Source organism: Camelus dromedarius, chromosome 19 (assembly GCF_036321535.1).
Source record: "Camelus dromedarius isolate mCamDro1 chromosome 19, mCamDro1.pat, whole genome shotgun sequence".
NCBI lineage: Eukaryota > Metazoa > Chordata > Mammalia > Artiodactyla > Camelidae > Camelus > Camelus dromedarius.
The window spans coordinates 34,999,372-35,024,062 of record NC_087454.1 but is presented as its reverse complement, the minus strand read 5'-3'; the positions used below and the strand labels follow the sequence as shown (position 1 = coordinate 35,024,062).

Below are 24,691 nucleotides of genomic sequence, written 5' to 3'. Positions count from 1 at the left end.
ACCTGCTTCCGGCTCTTTTCTTTTTTTTTTAATAACACAGTATTTAAGGACAAGAACACGCCGTCTCCGTTTATAGAGACGTTTCCCGAGGATGACGAGGCAGCGAAGGCGGCTAAGCCGGACCACATTTACATGGATGCCATGGGCTTCGGGATGGGCAATTGCTGTCTCCAGGTACCGTTTCCCACATGCAGGGAGGGAGGCGCCCTCACCCATTCCTACTGATGGGCTTCCTTCCTTGTGTGCGTGTTGCCTTTTAAAAAGCCACCTTTTAACCAGATTGGAATGACAATAGTACATCTTTCTGAAAACCAATGAAGTCATGTTAATAAATTCATTGGAAGTTACCTCTTGACAGACTTTACAGTTCAGAGCTACCAAGATGTGGTTGTTGATTAACTTAAAATGTGAGCTATTCTGGGGCCAGTCTCTGTTTTCCACGGGCCTGATTTTTGCTGCCATCTAGTGATGGTCCAGCTTTGAGATTGTAAATATCCCTCTGATCTTATTTCTGAAATGAACCCCAACGGATGCACTTTGTGATCCAAGGGGGAGATTGCCTGGACTTTTAAATTTTTATTTTCCTGCAAGGCATCTAGTGGTGCCAGAAGAATAAACATTGAGCAGCCCCTGGCTATGTTTCACAGGAAGCAGAATAAGAATAGCCTTTCTCTTAATTCCTTGGTTAAAACTTTCCCTGGATCTGATCAGATTCCTGGCGACGCGGCAGTGGTTGTGGCCCGGCTCACGAGCCTGTGTTCGGGTGTTGTTTCTTGTCAGGCATTTGGGCAACTCCCAAATGGGCGTGGTTTTCTCATCAGTTGAAAGAAGTGTTTATACGAAGGCCCCTTCCAGGTCTGACTCTGAGCTAGTATTTCATTGTTTTAATGTTTCACTTATTTAAGATCATGTTAGGACAGAAGAAGGAATCGCACCAAGTTAAAAGTTTCAAATTGAAGATTTCAAATTTTAAATAAGAGGGCCTCCTGTTATTTATCCAGGGAGAGGTTCTATCCAGTTCTGATGACTTGTCTGATGAGAAACGGTGTCCTTGGGGGCCTAGAGGCGCAGAGCCGGCCCCACGCGAGGGCCCCACCCCAGCCTTTAGTCCGTGTTCTCCCCTCGGCCGAGGGACCCAGCGACCCCCGCGTTCCAACAGCTGCAGCCCAGACACACACCTTCTTGCTCGTATGTCTCAGATGCGTTTACTCTTACAACTATGTATAATCAGAAGTGAACACCAGAGTCAGATTTGTCCATGCTAAACGTGTTTAAATAACCATGGCCAAGGATAACATTTTTTCCTGCTCTTCCTGACTTACATAGGTGGTGGAACACATGTCTTCCAAACAAACTTAGGCCAGTAAATTTCCTTACAGATGGTCACACTTCATAAAAAAGGGACCTTTTGACTTTTAACTGCATATCTGCTTTCCTATCTTAATTACAAATATTTCTAAAGGGAACCGTTCAGCTCTGGAACTCACAGCACATGGCTTTAAAATTGTATCAGTGCTGTTGGAGTACTGATTGCCTTTTTCCCTTGGTTTAATATTAAACCACCAGAGTGTTTTGCCACAGACAGGACAGTTGCCTCATTCCAAGGGAATGTTCTTTCCCTTGAAACAGGGTATTTATACAAGTAAATATGTCCAAGTGGTAGGTAGTTAACATTGTTACTGCCCGTAGATACAGGTCTCCATCCAAGTGAAGTTTTGTTGTGGGCTGAAGATTTTCTTTTTCTTAGTAGCATGTCCAGCACCCCACTTTCAATACTCTTCTTAAAAATTATTAGTAGAGAGCATGTAAATGTATGGGAAATGAGACAAATTCCACAATTAGCCACAGAAGTTTCTGCTTTCTCTCTTAAATGGAACACTAGAAACTGCTTATTACAATAAAGCAGCAAAAAAGGCTTCAAAGGATTTTTTTTTACGGTTAATGAGAGACTTCTGTACAGAACAAAACACATTTTAACCATATTCTCAAATTCCTGACTCTTCTGGGGGACTTCTCAGGAACCATTTAGTCAGCTCATGCATGTCGTGAAAGGTTTTCCCCCCTGAGAAAGTCCTGTGGTTTCAACACTGGGCTCTAGACAGATCTTAGGTATTCAGGTTTTCTAACATCTATTTTTCATATTTTGTTTTTTCTCCCCTCATCAATTTCCTAGTGACATTGCTTCTCCTCTTCATGTGGTACTTTAGGAGGTTACCAGAAGCCAAAATCATTCATATATTCGTATCTCTTTAAGGTATTGAGAACTCTTTTCCTTACCCCACAGAAGCCATTACTGCAGTGATGTCCTGTTTGCTTTGGCAAGAGCTGTGTCAGGCCTGGGGTAGGGAAACTAGTTACTCAGTATGTTTAGAATAACTGAGTCCTATCACTGTTGTAACTCAACTATGGAATTTCTCTAGGGTTGGCTTTTTCAGGATCTGCCTGTGAATTGTCAAGTATATGCTAGTCCATCTAAGAGAAGCCAATCAGGAAACTGAAAAGAAAAAATCATGCTTAGCACAGCATCTTCTTAAAATTAAAAATAACAGACACTCTAGAATACTTAAGAGGAATGCAAAACAAAGGACCTAAATAAATGAAGAAGAGATGTGTATTCAAAAGCATTCAGTGGTCAAAACCCTTGGGGGAACTTTTACGTATTTTTAATTTCAGTCTATAAATGTTTGGACTGTAGGGTCAGTTTTTTCAAGTAACTCACCATTGTACACCAATCAAACTTGTCTCCGCTCCTGGGTTCTCCTCTTGAGCGCTCTTTCCTTCAGGACACTCTGTTCACTTAATAAATGTCAAGTACCAAGTGGGCGTCAGGCCCTGTCCTGCACACTGGGGACAGAGCCACAAGGCAGAGCCGTCCTGGGGCTCACATTTTAGGGCGGGGGTCCCGGCAGGTAAGTATGTTAATACTTTGCCTCCCGTCTCTGTCGCACAAGCTGCTTCTGAAGTCCCACCTCTTTGTAGACACCACCCTTGTTTTGGTTATCGGTGACCTAATGGCCAGTCCTTCTCAGTCTCTGTTTTAACCTTTGCCACTCTTGCTCCTTAATGTCAGTGACACAGCCCTTCTCCATGTTCAGTTAATTTGTAACGGCTGGCTAACTATCATCAAGTTTTAATTAACATGTAGCCCTGACTTCATAATTCACACAGGAACGACAGGAAAGTTAAGGGCACTAAGTTGTCTGAACAGTTGTTGTCTGTCGTCAGTCACCAGGCAGACATGAAACGCCCCCCAAATCCAGCAGGTAGACCAGCGAGTCTCCCGCAGGAGCACTCGCTGTCTAAACAAAAGTCAGAGCAGAATGGAAAAGGCAGAGCTGAAACGTGGCTAAAACTGCAGGACCTGACAGGTTGGGGTTGGAACAGTGAACATTCTCTCCGCTTCTACTTCAAGTATTAAGCACTTTGCTTACTTCCTGCGCCAACACTGAATTCAGACTGTCGTGGTCAAATAACAGGACGTGAGAACTGTCCCCGGTCTGCAGTTATCACACATGTGCCAACACAGCCACAATCTGTGTTCCTTGTCCTTCCACTGCCCTGCACCCCACAGAGGGCAGGATTTTTTTTTTTTTTTTTTTTTGTCTTTTGGTTTCTTTGAGTAATTGTTCTTAGAGGATTTGCATGAATCAATTATGTGATCTTTTTCTCTGCCCAGCTCTTAAATGTCCTATCTACCCCTCTTGTCTGGGCTTCCTGGGCGATCTGCCCCAGGTACATCACCTGGGTCTGCTCCCCAGCTGTTCCTCCAGTTCACATTTTCCCTCCTGGCACCAGCCCCGGAGACCAAGCCACTTACAGGGCTGTTGTCCTGTTCCTTGCTGCTTCCCGTCTGTCCTAGGAACGTCCAGGCCAAAACCCAAGTCCCTCCTCGCTGTCTTTGTTCCCTGGTCACCAGGCCTGCTTTGGCTCTGGTGTGCCCCATCCCACCTGCCCTCCTCAGTCTCCTCCTGGACGGCCCCTTCCAAGCTCTTCCCAGCTGTGCTCCCGGTGAACTTTGAAGCCCATCGCTCGCATCTCCAAATCCCCCTTGCACCAGAATTTACACAGCCCTCAGCTAACCACCGTGGATGGGAAGCTAGAGAGGGAGGTAACCCAGTAGGAGAGGAAATGCCAGGCTGAACCTCACCATTAATCTAGGTCTTATTTTTCTTTCCTGACTTCTTAATCTTATTTAACGTAGGAACACGGTTATTCATATTAGATGTGAACCTGATGAAATCCGTCTTCTAGCAGAATTCATCCGAGCCAGCTTTTACACCAAAACTCCCGTGTTCAGGGTTGTCATCAATACCCCGCCCCCCTCCCTCCTCCGGCTGCCTTCCTTCAGACTTGACTCCTCAGGGAGGATGGTAATGACTTTGTGTTGTGGTTGAGTAACTTGCGATTCTTAAACAGGTAACGTTCCAAGCCTGCAGCATATCTGAGGCCCGCTACCTGTATGATCAGTTGGCCACTATCTGCCCAATTGTTGTAAGTAGAAATTACATCTAATCTTAAATACTCCTTTATATATAGTAAAGACTGCATGTGCAAAATTTGCTGACTGTGTGCTATTTAAGTCCAGTTAAAACTTTATTTAGAACTGAACTAACAAAAGTAACGTGCAGATTTACAACTAATGGGTGAGAGTCTAAACTGTAGAGTTTAGTGTTGCCAAGCAGTAGGGTGTTTGTGTGCAAAGTGTCAAGTTCGAGCTTAGCCGTTTTCCCTCTCCCATCCCCCGAGCCCTCACGTGATAGTTTGAGAGGAGGATTTAAATGCACCAGATGCAGGGATTTGAGTCACTTCTGGTGTATTTCATAAGGAGAAGGCAGGCAGAGACAGCTGCAGCGGAACTCTGTAAGGGTGCATAAACCGGTTCTTGACCAGGGGTAACTGCATGGAGCTTTTTTCAGCATGTGAGTGACACTTTGAACTTGCAGGTGCTGACTTCTGTTTGTTTTTAGATGGCTTTGAGCGCTGCGTCTCCTTTTTACCGAGGCTATGTGTCAGACATTGATTGTCGCTGGGGAGTGATTTCTGCGTCTGTTGATGATAGAACTCGGGAGGAGAGAGGACTGGAGGTGGGAATAACTTTCCTTAATAGCCTTTTAAACTCCAACAGGTAAAATGGGGTTATGGTAACGACTCGCAGTTTTGAAGTCTCCCCTAAAATTTTTACCTTGAGTGGGTTTGTCACACGTGGGAAAAAATTTACAGGTTATCAACCTGTCTTTGGCTTCACAGTATGTGTTTGGGGTGAGAATGTGGGAAACGTGGTTGGGTCTTGGGGGGAGGACAGTTAATTTCCATCATCTGTTAAAACCTGTATCTGTTTCACCACCTGAAGTCGGTAGTACAGGGTGACTGTATTTTGGAAGTCAGCGCTGATGGCTGGTTTTACCAGAAGGCTTTTTGGCGCTACGTGAGTGCTTTGTATATGATGCTTTCTGCTGTGGAAAGTGTAATGTGTTGTCCAAGATCCTTTTGCCCCTTATAAAAGGTTAGGTTTGCCTAATAAGGGTAGGTTTGTGCCTTTTGTTTGCATGTTGAACTGTGACCCCACATCTCTCCGGCCACGAGTGCGCATCAGAGCCACCTACAGAGAGCTTTAGCAGTAGACACCCAGGCCCGTCCGAGACCCAGGAAGTACGTCCAGAACTGGGACCTCGACGTAGGTGTTAGTAGACGAGCCCTCACGGGTGATTCTGAGGATCTCAACCAGGGCTGCACCACTGCTGCTCTGGTCTTTATGTAATCATTCATCAATTGTTGAACGTGCTTTCTAAGTAGAAAGAAACATTAAAAGAGAAATCACTTCAGTAGCTTTGTTTTTCATTATAGGTTTATATTTTTGTTCTTAACATTGGCATTTTCCTAGCTTAATAAGAATGAAGGTGGTCTGCTTTAAAATATATATATTTAAATCATAACAGACCAGACTAAACTGCCTCCAGATTTTTTTTTTAATAATTTACTTTTCAGGGTTAACTAGCTTTTTTGCAGGATCTCGTGTTTAAGTTGGACAGGTTTATGTAGTTATATGTAAAATGTATAACATTTCAATATACTTATTTGGGGCATTAGTTTACTTCTAGGTAGTTTTATACGGCACTCATTTTTTTTTTTTTCTTCACATATTAGCCGCTGAAGAACAATAGCTATAGGATTAGTAAATCCCGGTACGACTCCATCGACAGTTACTTGTCCGAGTGCGGGGAGAAGTACAATGACCTCGACCTGACCATAGACAGGGAGATCTACGGCCATCTGCTGCAGGAAGGTGGGCCTCCGCTCCGTTCTTCTAGATTGGTTGCAAGCCTTTAGTTTTGCTTGACTCCTGGTCTGGTTTCTATTTTTAATTATAAAGTCTCTCAGCTTTTCTAATGAGGCTGCTTGTTCCCAACGTTTCACATTACAAATACTTGTGAGACCTTCTTGACTTCTAGCGAAAGGAGCTTACTTCGGGGGTCTGTTCCGGGGTCCACGTCAGTGTCCCCACAGGCACGGTGGAGGGAGCAAGTAAAACTCCAACCCCCCCCCCCCCAGGGTCCGCAGGATAAAGTCTCGGGCAACGCAAGAACGCTGCACAAACCGGCCACCTCCTGAGCTTCTAGACCCCGTCCGCAGGCTTCCTGAGCTGTCCCGGGGTCTCGGGCATGGAAGCGAACAGTGACTTTTGTTTGCAGGCATCGATCACCTCCTGGCCCAGCACGTGGCTCACCTCTTCATCAGAGACCCGCTGACTCTGTTTGAGGAGAAAATACACCTGGACGATGCCAACGAGTCTGACCATTTCGAGGTACCTGCTCTGTTTTGAGTGCATCTCACGTCGCTCACCAGGGTGGGGGCGTCTTCTGGGCCTGTGCGGAGTCTGTGAGAGTAGGGCCTCCTGTGACTTTTGTGACCCAGTGCAGCAGGGAATGAAGACAGATTTTAAGTCCATGAAAGTACCCTTCTTTTAGGATTCTTACTCTCCGGTTCTGAATTCTTTGTTAATATCAATATTTCCTCTTGTTTCCTCAAACATGCTGCCCGAAAAAGTAACACGACCCCTTCTTTCAGGGCTGCTGACGTGTCTCCTAACTTATGTGCCACACTCACTGTTTTGTTTTCCTAGCAGCTCACACTCTGAGAAAATCTTAAATGGTGCCTTTTTGTATTTGTAAATTGACGAGCTTTTGGTGCAGACAGTAAAATGTCTGCTTTACGTATTCAATATCAAATCATCTTAATATCTTCCTGAACATGCAGGAAATTGGCTTCATTCTCAGCTTTTGATTACAGAATATTCAGTCCACAAATTGGCAGACGATGAGATTTAAGCCTCCTCCCCCAAACTCCGACATTGGATGGAGAGTGGAATTCCGGCCTATGGAGGTACGAGGCCGTCGGCGGGAGTCAGCTCAGATGTCCATTCCCAGCCGCCCGCCCCCCTCCACCTGCCCTGTCACAGGCTTAGCTTAACCGAAGGCAGCACAGATCAGCCCGGCTGCTCAGGAGGGCTGCTTCCTGAGAAGCCGTTGTAGGCAGAGGGCTTCTGGGGCCAGGTCGGGTGGGAGATGCCGGGAGTGAGGGGACCCGAGGGGGCGCGTCGGGCAGGAGTGCGTCTGCACGGCTGGTCCATGATGTCCCCCGGCTCCTCGTCCAGGTGCAGTTGACAGACTTCGAGAACTCTGCATACGTGGTGTTTGTGGTGCTGCTTACCAGGGTGATCCTGTCCTACAAACTGGACTTCCTCATTCCCCTGTCGAAGGTAAGGACGAGTTCCAGCATAGGGTGGGTGGGGTGGGTATCTGGAGATGACCATCGGCTGCTCACTGCTATACAGGATTTGTTTCACATTCGACCGCACTTAGAATTGTTCACCCTTTAGAGTGAAATGTTCATCCTTCCACCAACATTTTCTTTCCCCTTTTAAACCTAAGCTTATGCTATAGATTTTGGTAGTTTTGGTGGAGACTCCTGGAAAACAAGTAGCCCCCTTACTCAGCCCATTTGAAAGACCTTTAGGGTTGCATTTGAATAACTGCTCATTTCTAGAGGCGTTTGATTCAAGAGGATGGCTGGAGGGAGTCCCGCAAATGGACTTCGTCCTTTCTAATCCCGTCCCGGACACGGTGTTAGACTTGGGATGGAGGGACCTGTAACTGCTGTAGTGAAGGCACAGGGAACCTCGGAGGAACCCAGGTGGAGGTGGCCCTGCCGCCATCGGAAAAGCAAATCCGAGTCAATCAGCCCCAGCCCAGCAGAGACCAACAAGGAGCTTTCTGGAAGCAGTTTCCTGGCAGAGCCGTGGAACAGTTCCAGGCCGCGAGGCAGCAAAGCTTGTGGGCTGCGGGGCAGTAGCCAAGTAGGTAGAGGTCTGTAGTTCCCGGGCCGTGGGCTCTCTTGGCACAGAGAGTGGCTGGGCCAGGCTGCCGGGTAGGGTGAGGGTCTGCTGAGGTTTTTGGGCAGAGGAGAGAGAGCAGCACAGTCTCAGCGAGGATGGAGGGAAGGATAAAACTGCCCCCCAGGTGCCTCACTGCCTCCTCCCTGCACCTGTGCCCCCCGCCCCTGCACACCCGGAGGGACCACACCTGCCCGCCACCACCAGGCCCCAGGTGACCTGCAGGATTCTGTGGGCCCGGGCTAGCCCTGTGGTGCCCCCGCTGGGAGATCAGCCCGGGTAAGGTGGACCATTTAAGCGTCCAGTCCAAGCCTTTGCTTATGACTAAATACGGGTGACCCTCGGAAATGAGGGGGTTAGGGGTTCCGACCCGACCCAACCCTCATGCAGTCAAAAAACCGCATATAACTGATAGTCGGCCCTCCCTACACAGGATCCTCCACATCCCGGAATTCAGCCCACAGCAGATCATGTAATACTGTAGTACTGAGTACCGGAAAACATCCACGTGCATTGTAAGTGGATCCACATTGTTCAGGGGTCAGCCGTGGATGTCTGAAAGTCAGTAGAAAACTGAAAACTTTTAATAGCCTTAAAGAGAAGGGCCATGAGCCTGTGGAGTATGTTATCCTCAGTGAACCACAGTTAATTAAGAAACTTGAAAGAATTTTGAAAGAAATTCTCATTAGTGCCCTTGAAGAAATTCTAGAGAAGGGTCACAGCTAAAGTAAACAAGGAAAAGAGGAGTTCCCAGAAATGAAGGACATGGTAGCCACACTTTTAAAACTGCACACTCACCAGTAGGCAGGTGTTGTTGAAGGTCAGAGTCAGCGATTTAGGGAACTAAACTGAGATTCACCCCAGCAAGATGGCAAAGAAATGGATATTACAGGAAAAGCATGAGAGAACTTCTCTGGAAGGTGCATCATTTGTATAATTATTTAGAAGAAGAGAATGATCTGTATAAAAGAGATACAACAAGGAAAATAAATAATAGAATTTTCCCTAAGTCAAAGAATTCACTACGGAGAAGACAGGAATCTTTAAAGAAGAAACCAAACCTAAGGATTTCTGAATCTCAAAGAGAAGATCAGCCATCCAGACAGGAGAAGAAATTAACTTTCTCCTAAGAAGGGGGGAAGAAATCGACTGATACCATTTCTCATCTGAAACATTAAATGCTAAAAGAGACGGAGCGGTGTCTATACAGAATCCTGAAGGGTAAGGAATTAGGACTGTGGGCTTCTCTGCAGCCAGCCAAACTAGTCTAAATTCCAAGTGATTCTAACATGACAGATGAAATTAGGGCTGAAAGGAAGCCAGGAATCTTATCTAATGCAGGAGGACAGTGGAAGGAGGTGGACGGTAGATTTCATGCTTGACGTCTAGAGAGAGAATTTCACAAAAGTAAGAAAAGCTACTAATAGTATAGAAATAGGACTTGTTCACTTCTCATCTCCTAGCTAAAGGGGGTGGGCAAAGAACCAAGAAAACTTACCAGTGTCCCAAAAGTGGTTCTGGGGCTACGGCCGTGCTGAGACAGTAAAGCCCAGAGAACATGCAGTGGTTAAATAAAATGAAAAGAAACCTGAGCAGACTAAATTCTTCTCTTCCAAAGCTAAAACAGATGGTATAAAAAAGTAATGGAGTGGGATCTGTTTGCATGAGATTATACCTAAAACAAGGGAAAGAGCTACATAATGACCTTTTAAAAAGACAGAAGGTAGCAAGAAAGAAAGTAACAACAGGCAAAATGTGAGGAAGTCTTCAGTGAGATACAGAAAGCAATTTTGTATCCTCTTTCAAGATAACATTAAGCTGTGGTTCTTATTTATTTATTTGTTTGTTTTACCATAAAGTATAGTTAACATTTCTCAGACAGGTGAGAATGTAAAGACACTGTAGTATGGTGGGTAACATATGGGTTTGGGGTGGGCACTAAATTCATAAATCACTTGCACTACTTACCAGCTTTTTAACCAGAGTGAGTTACCCTCCGTGCAGCTCAGTTTGCAGGTAAAACAGGGAGACACGGGGCTATTTGTTCCAAGGCCAGGTGGGATTCGTGGAGGTGAAGCACTTAGCAAAGTCCCTTGCTTGTGTTACTCCGTGACTGACAGGTCATGACGCTCAGAGAATGAGAAGGGCCACAGGAGAGTTAAGTGACATGGTTAATAAGTGTGGTTGTGTCACCTGTATCAGAGATCTCATACCACAGCACACCTTTTTTAAATGCCCTGAGGAAGAATAACAAATTAATCAAGGAAGATTTTTACTTCTCAAAAGTAGACACCATACAGGGTACATCCCCCACCAAAATGCAACAACAGTTAACCACTGGAAATTTTAAATCGTTTTTCTAACAGCTTTTAGTTTTTCTGATAGGTTTTAGATTAAGTCCAAACTAGGATTACAGATTATATAGAATTATAGATTGTATAGGGAAATGATGCCGGCAAAGCTAGTTTCCAAGGGAAAATCGTAGCTTTAAATGCTTTAGCAGAAAGATTAGAAATAAACCTAAGCAGCTAAGAATCTAAAGAACAGAAAAGGAATTCATAAAAGCAGAAATCAAAACAAAACCATTGACTTTAATGAATTTTTGTCAAGACTAAGAAAAATGCAAATACTATTAGAAATGAAACCAGCTGTTCCTAGCCATGATAAAATTTTAGACTATTGAGTAAGTTTCTAGAAGTATCTAGATACGAGCTTTGGATTAATATGTCTTTAAAGAACAACAGCGGGGGAGGGTATATAGCTCAGTGGTAGAGCGCGCTCTTAGCATGCACGAGGTCCAGGGTTCAATCCCCAGTGCCTCCATTGAAAAAATAAGTAACCGACTTACCACCCCACCCCACCCCCAAATTTTGAAACAACAGGAGTTAATGAGTATGAGGGGCAAAGCTAAGTAACTGAAGACTTTGTACTGTCCACCCCACTTCCACATGACCCTCCAACTCGTTTCTGTCTGTGGAGCTTCCCCAAAGATTTCCTGATAGAAATAAGGGGCTGTTTCCATGGGAACCAGCCCCCACCCTCCCAACACCATACGTTCGTCCCCGGCCATCCCGAAGGCGCCTCGGAGTGTGGACAGCCTGGGGAGCGTACGTTTTCTCTTTGATGTTTAAGGTGACCTTCTCTTAGAATTCCCCCTTTGTTACTAAAAAAGCATACCCCGGTCTGTGGCAGAGGCCCCTGCCCCACATTGAACTGAAGTGAGAAGCCTGGCCTTGGCTCCCGCAGCCCTGGAGGGGAGGTCGGCTTCGCCAGGCGCAAGTCCCCGGCCTCCCGCGCGGCTGGGACGTGCTGACGCGGCCGCGCCTGCCCTTCCCCCGTAGGTGGACGAGAACATGAAAGTGGCACAGAAGCGAGACGCCGTCCTGCGGGGCAGGTTTTATTTCAGAAAAGACATCTGCAAAGGTACTGCGCTCTCTTGCATTTCTGGGGGCACCCGGGCCCGCGGCAGCCGCTCACGCCCTCTGCGCCCCTCCGGCAGGTGGCAGCGCTGTGGTGGACGGCTGCGGCAAGGCGGCGGGCGCGGAGCCGGCGGCCGAGGAGTACGCGCTCATGACCATCGACACCATCATCAACGGCAAGGTAGGGCCGCGCCCCGCCCCCCATCCCCGCTCCTGCGCCAGGCACCCCCCTTGCCCCGCACAGCTGCACCCTCGGGCGCCCCATCCCGCACCCACGCCCTCCCCACCCTCCCTACCGCTGCACCCCCGGGCTCAAGACCCAGCCAACCTCATAGCCTGCTTCCCATAGGAAGGCGTGTTCCCTGGGCTGATCCCCATCCTGAACTCTTACCTGGAGAACATGGAGGTGGATGTGGACACCAGATGCAGTATTCTCAACTACCTGAAGCTGATCAAGAAGAGAGCGTCCGGTATGGCGTCTTTTGCTTTTCTTTATTTTTAAAACATCTCTTAATACAGGCAGAACCTCACAGTCTCACAACATTGGGTCTTTAAAGTAGTCTTTTACAGTGTGCGGTTCCCACACTGTAACATCCCGTTAGCTGGATCCACCTTACATCCTTGACAGTCACAGTTGAATTAGCAGTGCTTTTGTTCTTACTGGTTCATGACATAGCGTTGCATCTTCTAGCCGTTGGCATCTTAGGCAATGAAGTCCAGTCTCTCAATTGCCTGTTTGTCATCAGTGCCCAGTTGTGTGTGGGGGACGTCACCATGGGCTCTCTTTACAGCGAGTCTCAGTCAGGCTGCAGGGTAACTAAGCCACGTGGCTAGGACACCGGGCCCCTCGGCCCAGCTCCAGGCACCTGCTTCATTGTTGGCTTGGAGGAAATCACAGTGGCGGTGCCGCACACGTGCCTGGCACGGGGAGCTGTCAGCTGTGACCGAGGGGAGAGTCGTGATGGTGATGGCATCTGGGTTTCACTCGAGGCTTTGTAAAATTCTTTGAGTCACCCAGGATCTACACCTCAGATGCTGTACCTGCTGGTTTCTCCATGCATATACCCTCCGCCTATTTGATCAGAGATGGCTCTGGGCACACGGGACCCTCCTGTCCTGAGGCAGGCTCATGGTGCCAGCACAGCCAGTCTGAACCTTCAGCTGCACGTTGGCTCCTGTTCCTTAAGAGCTGGCAGTGTCACTGGGTGGGTGGCATCTAACAGGTACCATGGCAGTGGGAGGTGTGTGTTCTAGCTGCCTGCCCGCAGCACTGAAGGGGGGAAACTCTCCCAGCATTCCAGGACATTTGTTCCCAGCCCCTGCCAGGCAGTGACACCAAGACACCAGGTTGATTTTTCTTCAGGGTGGTGTTATGTTGGCCACGAAATGTCACCTTATTAAAGGAAAAAAAAAACACTGTACTATTAAGTTGTTACATTTTTTTCAGGAGAATTAATGACAGTTGCCAGGTGGATGAGGGAGTTCATCGCAAAGCATCCTGACTACAAGCAAGACAGTGTCATCACTGACAAAATAAACTATAGCCTTCTTTTAAAGTGTAACCAAATTGCAAACGAATTATGTGAATGCCCAGAGTTACTTGGACCAGCATTTAGGAAAGTAAAATATAGTGGAAGTAAAACTGACCCTTCCAACTAGACGTCCCGCGGCAGGGAAAGTGCGTCACCGTGTCCCTGCTCGCGGGGCTGGTGTGAACATCGGCTCGGAGCGCAGCGCTGCCCTGGGCCGCTCGCCAGAAGTGGGTCTAGAAGCTTCCTTCAGCTAGGCAAACCTAGAGTTTATACAGTGTACATGTACAGAGTAAAGTATTTTTATGATTAACAATGTATTTTAATAACACTGTATCTAAAGTCATCGTGAACGGCTTGTACATTTCTCACTTCTTACTCTGGAACGCCTACTGTGTAAGCAGTTTTGTAAATGTCATGTACTGGTAATTAATTGTACTATACTTGCATTCCAGAGTTTAAAATGTTTACTGTACATTTGGGGTTTGTTTTCGTTAGGTTGTTTGTTTTTTTTTAAAGACTTTACCTGGGACCTGATTCACTGAAACCTGTCACTTCGCTTTAAAACCAGTTTGAATCCTGTTCATTTTCTTTGAGTCGTTTCCTTTGGCGTACACGTTAAATCACTACGGAGTCCACTCAAGTGTTTCAAGGGAAATATTGGATTTCGGGCACCTTCCCTGTGATAATAGCTAACCACTCGGTAACCCTGTCCCTCAAGCCTTCACCACTAAACAGAACCCATTGAGCTGACAGTCCTGCTTTGTTTAAATTTGCTGCTTTGGGCATTAAGTCAGAAGACAACTCTGTAGGAAGAAAGACTGAGTTCACTAGTGATTATGGGAGGCAATACTATTTTTTTTGTGTGTGAAAAAAGGAGAATCATTTTTCATCTTGTACATACCAAGAGGAATGTCCAGAATGACACCAGCTCTTCTGTCGTGGCCCCTGCATACAAATTTTCAAATCAAATGCGGTTGCTAAAGTTTTCGTTACTTTAGCTCTCATTTCCAGTAGGCACGTGACATTCTTCCAAAAGCCATTCATCCTAGATTTGACCTGGGGGATATTCTACATACTCCTTACCTTCTCTGTAAAACTCATCAAGAAATCATGATCTGCACTAAGTTTTGTGAATCAGGGCCCTAAATGTTTAATTGTAAATAACTTAAGTTTCACACAATTGTTAGAGCTTTTTGTTGAAGTTTTTCTTTCCAATTAAAGAAAAGTCTTAACTGCTTCTGAAATAACTATGTATAGTAGATTATACAAACTTTATAGACATAAATATTTAAACTAATGCTAATTTTAGGAAATTGCAATAAAGCTGCAGCTAAGCCTGTTAATGTATAAATACTAGGATTTGTGCTAAATTTCATACATGCATTTTGGAAGATAAACGAATGCCTGTTTTCCATTTGCAATTTGCTTGTGTAAATTCAGATTGTAAAAAGGGAGTGAAATGTTTGTGGTATGAGGAAATAAAAGAATGGAATTAGCATTGTGAAAACTCTCGAATGTGTGAATTCTACAACTAAACAGAGGGCGGTGGGGTTTGTTTTTTTTAATTAGCCCAGATGATAACAGATGCCTCATCTCCAGCCCTCCGCTCCTGTGGTGGGGGGGCGGGGCAGGGGGAAGGACCACTGGAAGTGAATGTTTCTTTTACTCTAAACTGTCACCGCCCTGAGTCAGTGGTCACACGGTGAATCACCAGGTACTGGGGTGCTGTGTGCACACCAGTGTCATGGCACTTAGACTGAATCAGCAGGTTCTGCCGAGAGCCGTTTCCAGCCCCTGTTGTTGGGTCAACATCCCTGTCCTGCCCCCATCCCCAGTTCATCTGGTCCATCCCCTTCTGTCAGAACTCATCTGATTCGTCCACTTTATCTGAACGATCCTAGGGCAGTGCTTAGCGTACACATGTCTTATAAAGTGCCTGTCCTGGCTCAGGGGGCCTGGGGTAGGGGACCCTCATTTCTGCATTTCTAAGAAGCCCCCCTCTTAATACTGACACTGCCCATCTGTGGGCCACGTTGAATAACAAGGACTTCGATCACTTTCTGAACCTCAGTTTTGCACAAAGCAATTTTAAGTCTCAAATGACAATTGTCTTTGAGTCTAATGTGTGGATCTGAAAACCAGGCAGTGGCACCTAGTCTGTATCCAAGACAGAAAGCAAGCACTGCCTCTCGTGAGTTTTACCCCTGAACACAGCTGAGGAGTCAGGGCTTTGGGACCAGAACAATATAAACAGGGAGATAAAGCAAAGAGGGCTTTTTCTCAGAAATCGCTGTGCTGAGACCAGGCACTCCAACCCTCACGTGGCCGCTTCTCACCCAAAGTTTTGTTTCCTGCCCATCAGTTCTGGATGAATAAGACATTTCCTCCTGGTCCCAGGATGCCTCTGCCCCTGACACCTGGCTCCTGCCTGAGGTTGTTGGTCAGCCCTTCTGTCCCTCAGTGCAGGCAGCTGGCCTTGGCCACCTCCTCCTAAGCCACCATCCACACAAACGTTAACTAAGATGTGCAGGTTGTGTCTCGGGAGGTTTCTTGGGGACCTTGCAGAGAAAATGTGGCAGTATCCTTCAAATAGCAGGTGGCCTGACGTGGGGAGAGGGACATGGGACATCTCTGTGATGCCAGGGCATCAGATCTCAGCTGGGGAAGGGGCCCTTTTCCAAACTGTAAACAGGCTATTTCACTTCAAAGTTCTTAGAGACATTGCTAATAAACTATCCGTTTAGGTTAAGTCTCTCCCACATTCCCTGAAGATAAGCCACCGGCTGCCCTCGCCTCTCCATTATGCTTTTGTGTAAATATTTAACATTCCCTGTCAACACTCCTGAACAGACATGCCAGGTGATGCTTAGAAAAGTGGGCACTGGGAGGGAACTGATGAGGTCTGGACAGGAAGGGAGGAGACCCGGGTGCATGGGCAACCTTGGCTGAGAAACATACACTCTCTTTGCATTTTCTTGTTAAGTAGAGGCTGAAATTGGCTGGATAACCCCTCAGGTCCCTTTCACTCTTAACATGTTATGAAACAAAACATAAAATATGGAAGATACATCGAGAGCAATGGTGTCTCCAGCTTTGTCTGTGTTCAAGCCACATTACAAAACTGGTAACCAAAGCAGACAGACTGGAGAGCCCAGAAATAAACCCACAGTTGGTCAACTGATTTACGACAAAAGAGCCAAGAATATACAATGGGGAAAGGACAGTCTCTTCCACAAATGGTGCTGGGAAAACTGGACAGCCACGTGAGAAAGAATGGAATTAGACTGCTATCTTAATACATAAAAATTAACTCAAAATGGGTTAAAGACTTGAAGGTAAGACCTGAAACCATAAACTTCTAAAAGAAAGAACTGCATTTTTAGACCTTTCAAATACAACATACTTCCATCATGGCATCCATGAAAGCAGTGGAAGAGCTAACATCTCAGTCAAAAGTATCGTGTTCTGAAGTCCTTAGGCAATTTGTCAGGATGGGATACGAGTACTTCTAGTATAAAAGCAAGAGCGTGGACTTGAGTTCAAATCCTACGATTTCTACGTGCTGGCTGGGTGACAGAGGGTGACATCACTCCTTTGTTTCGATATTTCATCTGTGAAAGGGACAGGTGTGGGACTACTCTGCAGAGCTGCCCTGGGGGCAGAAATGAGACTGCGCACTTAAAAGCACGTAGCTGACCCGTTCGGGCAGGCAGTGTCCCTCCCTGCCCTTCAGCCCTGGAGAGTCAGAGGACACCACTGTATTAAATGTGACACAGCCTGCATCTGCTTTCTACTATTATATTTTCTTAATGGTCCCCTTGGAAGTAATTTACCCCTCTGAGAGTGCAATGGAGACATCAAGAGAAAAAAACCAATTGTAATCGATGACTTAGGAACTAAAATTTCTGGGCAGAGAAAATGAAACATGAACACGTTCTCATATGTTTGTCTATCCTTAGTTGTCACCTCCCAAAACACAGTCCTGGTGAGTTCCCTAGAACGTTTTTTTAAAAATTTTTCCAACCTAAAACCGTGAGTTCTGAATATGATTGGCCTTAATGCAAAGTAGAGAAGTTTGTCATAGTCCAGACTCTTGGTGGCAAGCGTCTGAAATTGGCCTTAAAAACAAAAATGTAAATAACCCTAAATCATAGCCAATATTTTTTTCAAACCAGCTCCTACAATAATGGAAATGAAAGCAAAAATAAACAAATGAGACTTAATTAAACTTAAAAGCCTTTGCACAGCTAAGGATACCATCAACAAGACAAAAAGACAATCTACATATTTGCAAATGATGTGATCGACAAGGGACTAATTTCCTAAATAGACAAACAGCTCATATAGCTTTATATCAATAAAACAAGCAACCTAATCAAAAAATGGGCAGAAGACCAAAACAGACATCTCTCCAAAGAAGACATCCAGATGGCCAACAGGCACATGGAAAGACACTCAACATCACCAATTATCAGAGACATGCAAATCAAAACTACAATGAAGTATCACCTCATACCAGTTAGAATGGCCATCATTCAAAAGTCTAGAGATCCCAAAGCATGTGCTCTAATACACTTTCCCCTTCATTATATTGATGATACTATAAGTTCAGCAGTAAAATCCAAAATATTTAACAACTTCTGAAATAAAATGGGCATCCAACAGTCAGAAAGGACACTGAGCTTGGTAATAAGCTGAGGGCCTCTTTTCATAATTAATTAAACGCTTCATTGGTGAATCATCGGGAGCTCCAGGGAAGGGTCAAAGCTGTGGCAGCCAGGGCTCAGAGCAGATCTATAAATGCGGACGATAAGTATTCTAATATTTTACTAAGGGGCACAGTAACACCGGTACATGTTATCAGCACATCGCTTTGTGTAAATGGCTATTTAAAAATCAGAAATCACTGTGGTTATTTATGTTTTTATATCCTTAGAAGATTGCAAAATCTTGAGAACATTTTTAAAAAAGTTTACCAATAATAAATGCTGGAGAGAGTGTGAAAAAAAGGAACCCTCCTACACTGTCGGTGGTAATGCAGCCACTATGGACGACAGAATGGAGGTTCCTTTAAAAACTAAAAATAGACTTACCCTATGATCCAGCAATCCCACTCCTGGGCATATATTCACAGAAAATTCTAATTTGAAAAGACACATGCACCCCAGTGTTCATAGCAGCACTATTTACAATAGCCAAGACATGGAAACAACCTAAAACGTCCATCAACAGATAACTAGATAAAAAAGATACACACACACACACACACACACACACACACACACAATGGAGTACTACTCAGCCATAAAAAAGAATAAAATAATGCAATTTACAGTAACATGGATGGACCTGGAGATCATCATTCTAAATGAAGTAAGCCAGAAAGAGAAAGAAAAATACCATATTATATCGCTTATATGTGGAATCTAAACAAAGACACAAATAAACTTATTTACAAAACAAACAGACTCACAGACATAGAGAAAAAACTTATGGTCACCAGGGGGTAAAGGGGGTGGGAAGAGATAAATTGGGAGACCCAGATTTGCAGATGCTAACTACTGTATATAAAATAAATAAATAACAAGTTTCTTCTGTACAGCACAGGGAATTACACTCAGTATCTTGCAGTAGCCTATAATGAAAAAGAATATGAAAAGGAATCTATGTATGTGTATGTATGACTGAAACATGATGCTGTACACCAGAAATTGACACAACATTGTAAACTGACTAGGCTTCAATAAAAAAATGATATGACCCACTGGCATAACCGAAACCAAGAGGTGGCATTAGTCACCTGCTCCCTCTGGACCTCAAATGTCTCCTTTGCAAAATCAGGGATAAAATCTCAATGCTGTCTCAGGTCTGTTCCAGAGCTGGTATTTTTTCCCTTTTCCACAGCAAAGGTTTTCCCTCTGGACTTAAGTAACAGTGCCCTCTATGGCTCAATTCTGTAATTGCCTTCTTATTTTGTTTTACTGATTTACAAGTATTTCCTAATTCACAGAGAGAAAAATCCCAAAAAAAGTTACTGTAAAATGAAATTCTGTATTGAAATCTATTTTATTTCTACTCTCATTTAAAATAGGCTTGGAAATAAGCTTGCAGCCTAACATGACCAGTTACAGCTGTGGATTCCATGCTTGGAGAAAGATGCTGTCTTATTTAATTAAGGGTTAAGGGGAATCGCTGAAATATTTGCATTGTTGGAAATTATTATATGTAATTACATCTTTCCATTTTGTGTTTATTATTCTAGCAAATATTTTCACATTGTTTTTCAAAGTTTAGGGCACTATAAAACTCTGGAATTCCACTCCGTCCCTGATTAACTATTGCACAAACGCTAAGCTGCGAGAAAGCAGACAGAATGTATACATAACACATAAACATGTTGGAATTTATTCCTACTGAGTTTTTTTTAAAAATAAAAGTAGACATTAGGAGGAAAAAAAGCTGTGGTCTCACCTGCATTACTGCTGTGTTAGCTGCGTCCTATATGTTTTCTTAAGTTGTGTTTCATCGTTGTCCAGTTGTGTTTTCTAATGTCCCTTGTGAGAGCGTCTTTGACCCGTGGGTTATTTAACAGTGTGTAACTTCATTTCAAAATCTGTGGGGTTTTTCTAGATTTTTTTTTTCTATTATTGATGTCTGACATAATGTCACTGCAGTCCAAGAACATTCTGTACGAGTCACTGCTTTAAACATGAGACTCATTTTATAGCTCAGCCTATGGTCATTCTTGATGACTATTTCATGTGCTCTTGGACAGAGGTGTGCTGACATGCGTGGTGGGCGGTGTTCGCTCCTAGGCTGAATTCCTCAGGACACTGCTCAAATCTTCTGCCTCCTTCCTTTGTCTGCTTCATTAGAGGAGAGGATTGAAATCTCAAAATACATTTGTGGATGTGTCTCTTTCTCCACTAAGTTTTGTCCCATACGCTTCAAAAGTCTGTTAGTAGATACTTGCACATTTAGGACTGACGTGTCTTCTTGATGGATGCACCTTTGTATCGTAATAGTGGATCCCTTTCTCTCCTTGTTTTGACGTTTACTTTGTCTGGTTTTAATATAGCCAGCTTTCTTATGATGACCGCTTATTTTCCTTCTTTTACTTGCAATCCATCTATGACTTTATATTTTAACTAAATATGTAATTGTCATTCGACCCAGCAGGTGCATTCGTGGACTTTTATCCCAGAGAAGTGAAAACTTATACTTACCCCCAAACCTGTACTTACAGGTTCACAGCAGCTTTATTTATGCTTAGTGGCCAAACACAGGGAACAACCCAGATGTCCTTCAGGGGGGTGAATGGTTAAAGAAACGGTGCTACAATTATATCATCAGATACGACTCAGCAAGAAAAAGGAACACACTGTTGATACAAGCCACAATCTGGACGAATCTCCAGTGAGCTATACCGAGTGAACAAACCTCAGTACCGATTAGTGGTGGCCAGAGATTAGGAGTTGAGAGTGCAGGAGAGAAGGGGGTATGGTTGTGAAAGACCAGCAAGAGGGGTCTTTGTGACCGATGGGCCTGTTCTGTATCTGGACTGTCATAATGAACCTGCACATGTGATAAATCGTGCAGAACCATTCCTTTCAGCTGGCACTGCCACCTTCCAGTAATTCGCCAAAATGACCAACACAAGGAAAAGGGAAAGAGGAGAGGCACCCGCCATATGTTCTCCAGGCCCTTTAGAAAACATGGAGTTGTTCCTTTGGCCACATACGTGTGAATCTATAAGAAAGCTGACACTGTAGACATCAAGGGAATGGGTACTGTCCAAAAAGGAATGCCCCACAAATGTTACCATGGCAAAACCGGACGAGTCTACAATGTTACTGAGCACGCTGCTGGCATTGTCATAAGCAAACAAGTTAAGGGAAGGATTCTTGCCAAGAGAATTAAGGTGCGTGTTGAGCATATTAAGCCCTCTAAAAGCCAAGACAGCTTCTAGAAACAAGTGAAGGAAAAGGATCAGAAAAAGAAGGAAGCCAAAGAGAAAGGTACTCGGGTTCAGCTGGAGCGCCACCCAGAGAAGCACACTTCGTCAGAACCAACGGAAAGGAGCCTGAATTGTTGGAACCCGTTCCCTATGAATTCATGGCACAAAGGGTGTAAAGAAAAGACCTGGATTGTAAAAAAAAAAAAAAAAAAAAAAAAAATCGTACAGAACTAAACACACACACACACATACACACGTGCGTACAAGTCAAACTGGGGCAAAGTGAATAAAATTAGAGGGCAGTATCTGTCTTGGCTGCGATTCTGTCCTTTAGTTCTGCAAACTCTTTCTACTGGAGAAAACAGGTGACAGGTAGAGGGGATCTCTCCGTATTACCTCCTTCAACTGGATCTGACTCTATAAGCATTTCAACATAAAAAGTTTAATTACAAAAAGGATGCCTATGCCAGGCGCCAGGAGGTATAAAGAGGTAACAAATGCTTTGGCCATTAAAGAGTTTATCATCGTGCAGACGTCGAGGTAGGAAGCCAGTGATTGTAGAGACGGCGAAGGCCAATTCGTCGCATCTGGGAATCGTGAGACGTAAGTTCTGGTGGCAGGTAATCATACAGTTAACACTTACCGCACATTTCTAGATGTTTTTATGTAGAATGTCATCTTTACTGCAGCCTTCTGGAGGAGGGCAGTGGTCGTATTATTGCTGCTTTGCAGGAAAGGAAACCACAGCAGAGTCAGGTTAAATAACTTGCCCAGTTAATTTTTCTTTTTTTGATCTAGGGCAGTCCTGATTTGGCCAATCTTGAGTAACACTTCAGCATTAAATAAGGGGCACTGGGTTATTTGCTCTGCATCTCAGGTTCTAATCTCAGCCTGCTACCGATTCATATTTTAACTGGAAAAGTCATTCATCCACTCAAGTTATCCCATTTGGGATAAAAAAAAAACAAAACTGGAGTACCTTTCTAGAATCCTTACCACATGAGCATTCTATACTTGTGTGATTCCCTGATGCTAAAATGAATAGAAGAAAAGACTGTTTTTCTGTCCGCTTTGTGACAGTGGGAGTCATCTCCAGGGATGTCACACCTTCCCTCTTTTCCTGAACCTTCAAGTGTTCACTGAACATTTGCTCCAGGCTGCATGCTGAGTACCCGGTTTTATTTGGGTTCCTGATGCCCGCCCCCCACCGTCCTCTCTCTTCCTCATCTCGTCCTGCAGAAGGGCTTCCCCTTGCTTTCAGGCACAGACAATTCCAGCTGACAGTGGCTGTCATCTATGGAGCGTTACCCAAGTGCTAAAGATCCACACAGGCAACAGCATTTAGGCAACACAAAACCCAGTGGAAAGGTTGTCCACGGCTCCTTCACACTTGCGGCTTAGAAAAGTAAACACACGGACAGTCACTAACAGGGGTGGCGTGAGGCGGGTCTCAAATTCTCGCCCACCTAACTCGGTCATGCCTAGCAACACTCTCTGTCACTTTAAGCCTTGCAGAAGATCGTTTTTTTTTTTTTTGGAGGTGGATTGTTCCCTTATGATTTTTTTTTCTAAACTTCTTCTTTTTCCCTTTCTGAAGCTTGACATTTGATAACAAATCCTTTTAACCCCAAGTGCCTTGGGATTCCAGCAACACCCTCATGGGGGCATCATAAGACTAATTCATAAGCGCGCAGCCTTCGGTGTCTAGCTAAACACAAGCAGTGCATCGTGACAGGTCAGCTTTTCGTCAGCTCTGGAGTTATGTAAAATGCAAAATTAGGGCAAGCCGAAGGGGGAAAAAGAAGTTTCAGGCATCCAGGTTATTGACCCCAGAAACAAAAGAAATTCAACAAACTTGCAAAACAGAGAAAAATAACTTCCTGTGGGGAAAAAACAAAGCACCTCCTTGTTGCCACTCACTCCTTCTGTAACTGGCCCTGGTCGGCCTCCAGCAGCAAACACAAGAGCGTCAGCCACAGATGTTTTCCCATGTCCTCTGTCCCCTTCAAATCAAACATCTGAGAATAAATAGCCCATTTCTCCTTTCTCGATTTGCTCCAATGGTTGTAAACAAGGGGACAACTGATGTATAGAAACGCCACATATTTTTCTTAAATGAAAAACAGAAGAATGATTCGGCTGAGGTCCTCAAAGTGTTTGGTCAGGAACAAACAAACAAACAAAAAAACTTAAACAACAAAAACAACAAAACAACCGGGCAATAAACATTTATTGGGTTCTAGCCAAATATAATGGACACCTTTGGGCTGTCTGCCCAGCACAGGACAACTTTTTAAAAAACTGTCCCGTTCATTCACAGAATTCGCTCCCAGAGGCTACCTCTTGACATCATGACTCTTGGTAAGATCTGATTGGACTAGAGGCGAACACCTGACTCTGGAGGAGGCAATCCATTGGCTGGTCAGGAGCCAATTAGGTTCTCTCTCTTGAGGATTCTGACCAAGAGACAGAGACGCAGGTTACCGAGCCCCCTCCCAGGCGAAGCATCCGGTGAGAGCCTGAGGCCTGTGACTGGTAAGACCCCGCTTGTTCAACCTATTTCAGATCCTAGGTGGCGCCCAATATCCCTCCCAACAAACTCACATTTTTGTTTAAGCTTATTTTGAATGGGTTTCTGTTGCACGCATCCGCTGTGAAAGATGGTCCTGCGCCATGTCCAGTGGGGATATTATGAAGAATGTACTGCTCCTTCCCTGGCCCCTGCAGGCATGTGTGACCCTCCTTCTAGAGAGGAGAACGGGGCCTGTGGAATTCAGCTCAGCTTCATCGCCCTGTGAGTGGCAACTCTGTTTCTCCCAAGAGCCTCAGCTTTGTTCTCAGTAAATATCTCCCTCCCCAAGTCTTTTCCAGCAGGAAGCGCCCATCTGGCTGGGTGCCTGCACACAGCAGCTGCTCAGTAAACGTCAGCCCCTGCCCTGCCTTGCCTGCAGGACCTGGGGCTGGTCTCAACTTCAAGTCACACAAACACCATGGGAGTTTTGTTTTGCTTTTTAAAATACTATTTTTTCCAGGTAGGAGGGAGGTAATTAGGGTTTGTTTGTTTAATGGAGGGACTGGGGATTGAACCCAGGACCTCGTGCATGCTAAGCACACGCTCTACCCTCTCCCACCCTGGGAGTTTTTAATAGAAAATACGGCTGTTATTTCTGTAAAGAAAACAATATAAGCATACATAATAAAGGCTGTTTGGCCAGGGGTAGAATTTCTCTATTTGAAGTCTTGGGGTGGGGAGGTTGTCATGGATCCTAAAAAAATGGGCCTGAGGACAGTATGACTGAGGCCTGTTTCTGGAGCTCCCATATTTGAAGCCAACATTGAAGATTGAGTGGGAAAGTCTAGAGGAACCCTTGAGCCCACGTGCGTGGCCACAGTG

The 24,691-nt window shown here is 44.9% G+C and overlaps 1 protein-coding gene and 1 pseudogene across 2 annotated transcripts in view; both read left to right on the top strand.

Moving 5' to 3' along the window:
* GCLC (glutamate-cysteine ligase catalytic subunit) overlaps positions 1 to 14,847 on the top strand; it is a 41,447-nt gene extending 26,600 nt beyond the window's left edge. Inside the window, exons 6-16 of one of the 2 annotated variants that reach the window (XM_031434526.2) lie at positions 41 to 174; positions 4,417 to 4,491; positions 4,968 to 5,084; positions 6,145 to 6,283; positions 6,690 to 6,802; positions 7,288 to 7,380; positions 7,652 to 7,756; positions 11,731 to 11,812; positions 11,889 to 11,989; positions 12,158 to 12,278; positions 13,256 to 14,847. In XM_031434526.2, the coding sequence (XP_031290386.1) occupies positions 41 to 174; positions 4,417 to 4,491; positions 4,968 to 5,084; positions 6,145 to 6,283; positions 6,690 to 6,802; positions 7,288 to 7,380; positions 7,652 to 7,756; positions 11,731 to 11,812; positions 11,889 to 11,989; positions 12,158 to 12,278; positions 13,256 to 13,467 (1,292 nt within the window). In that variant the 3' untranslated portion in view covers positions 13,468 to 14,847. The remainder of the gene's footprint in view (positions 1 to 40; positions 175 to 4,416; positions 4,492 to 4,967; positions 5,085 to 6,144; positions 6,284 to 6,689; positions 6,803 to 7,287; positions 7,381 to 7,651; positions 7,757 to 11,730; positions 11,813 to 11,888; positions 11,990 to 12,157; positions 12,279 to 13,255) is intronic. The other variant, XM_031434527.2, reaches the window with a different exon arrangement.
* Positions 14,848 to 20,977: 6,130 nt separating this feature from the next.
* Positions 20,978 to 21,473, top strand: LOC116147825 (large ribosomal subunit protein eL21-like; annotated as a pseudogene).
* The last annotated feature ends 3,218 nt before the right edge of the window (positions 21,474 to 24,691 follow it).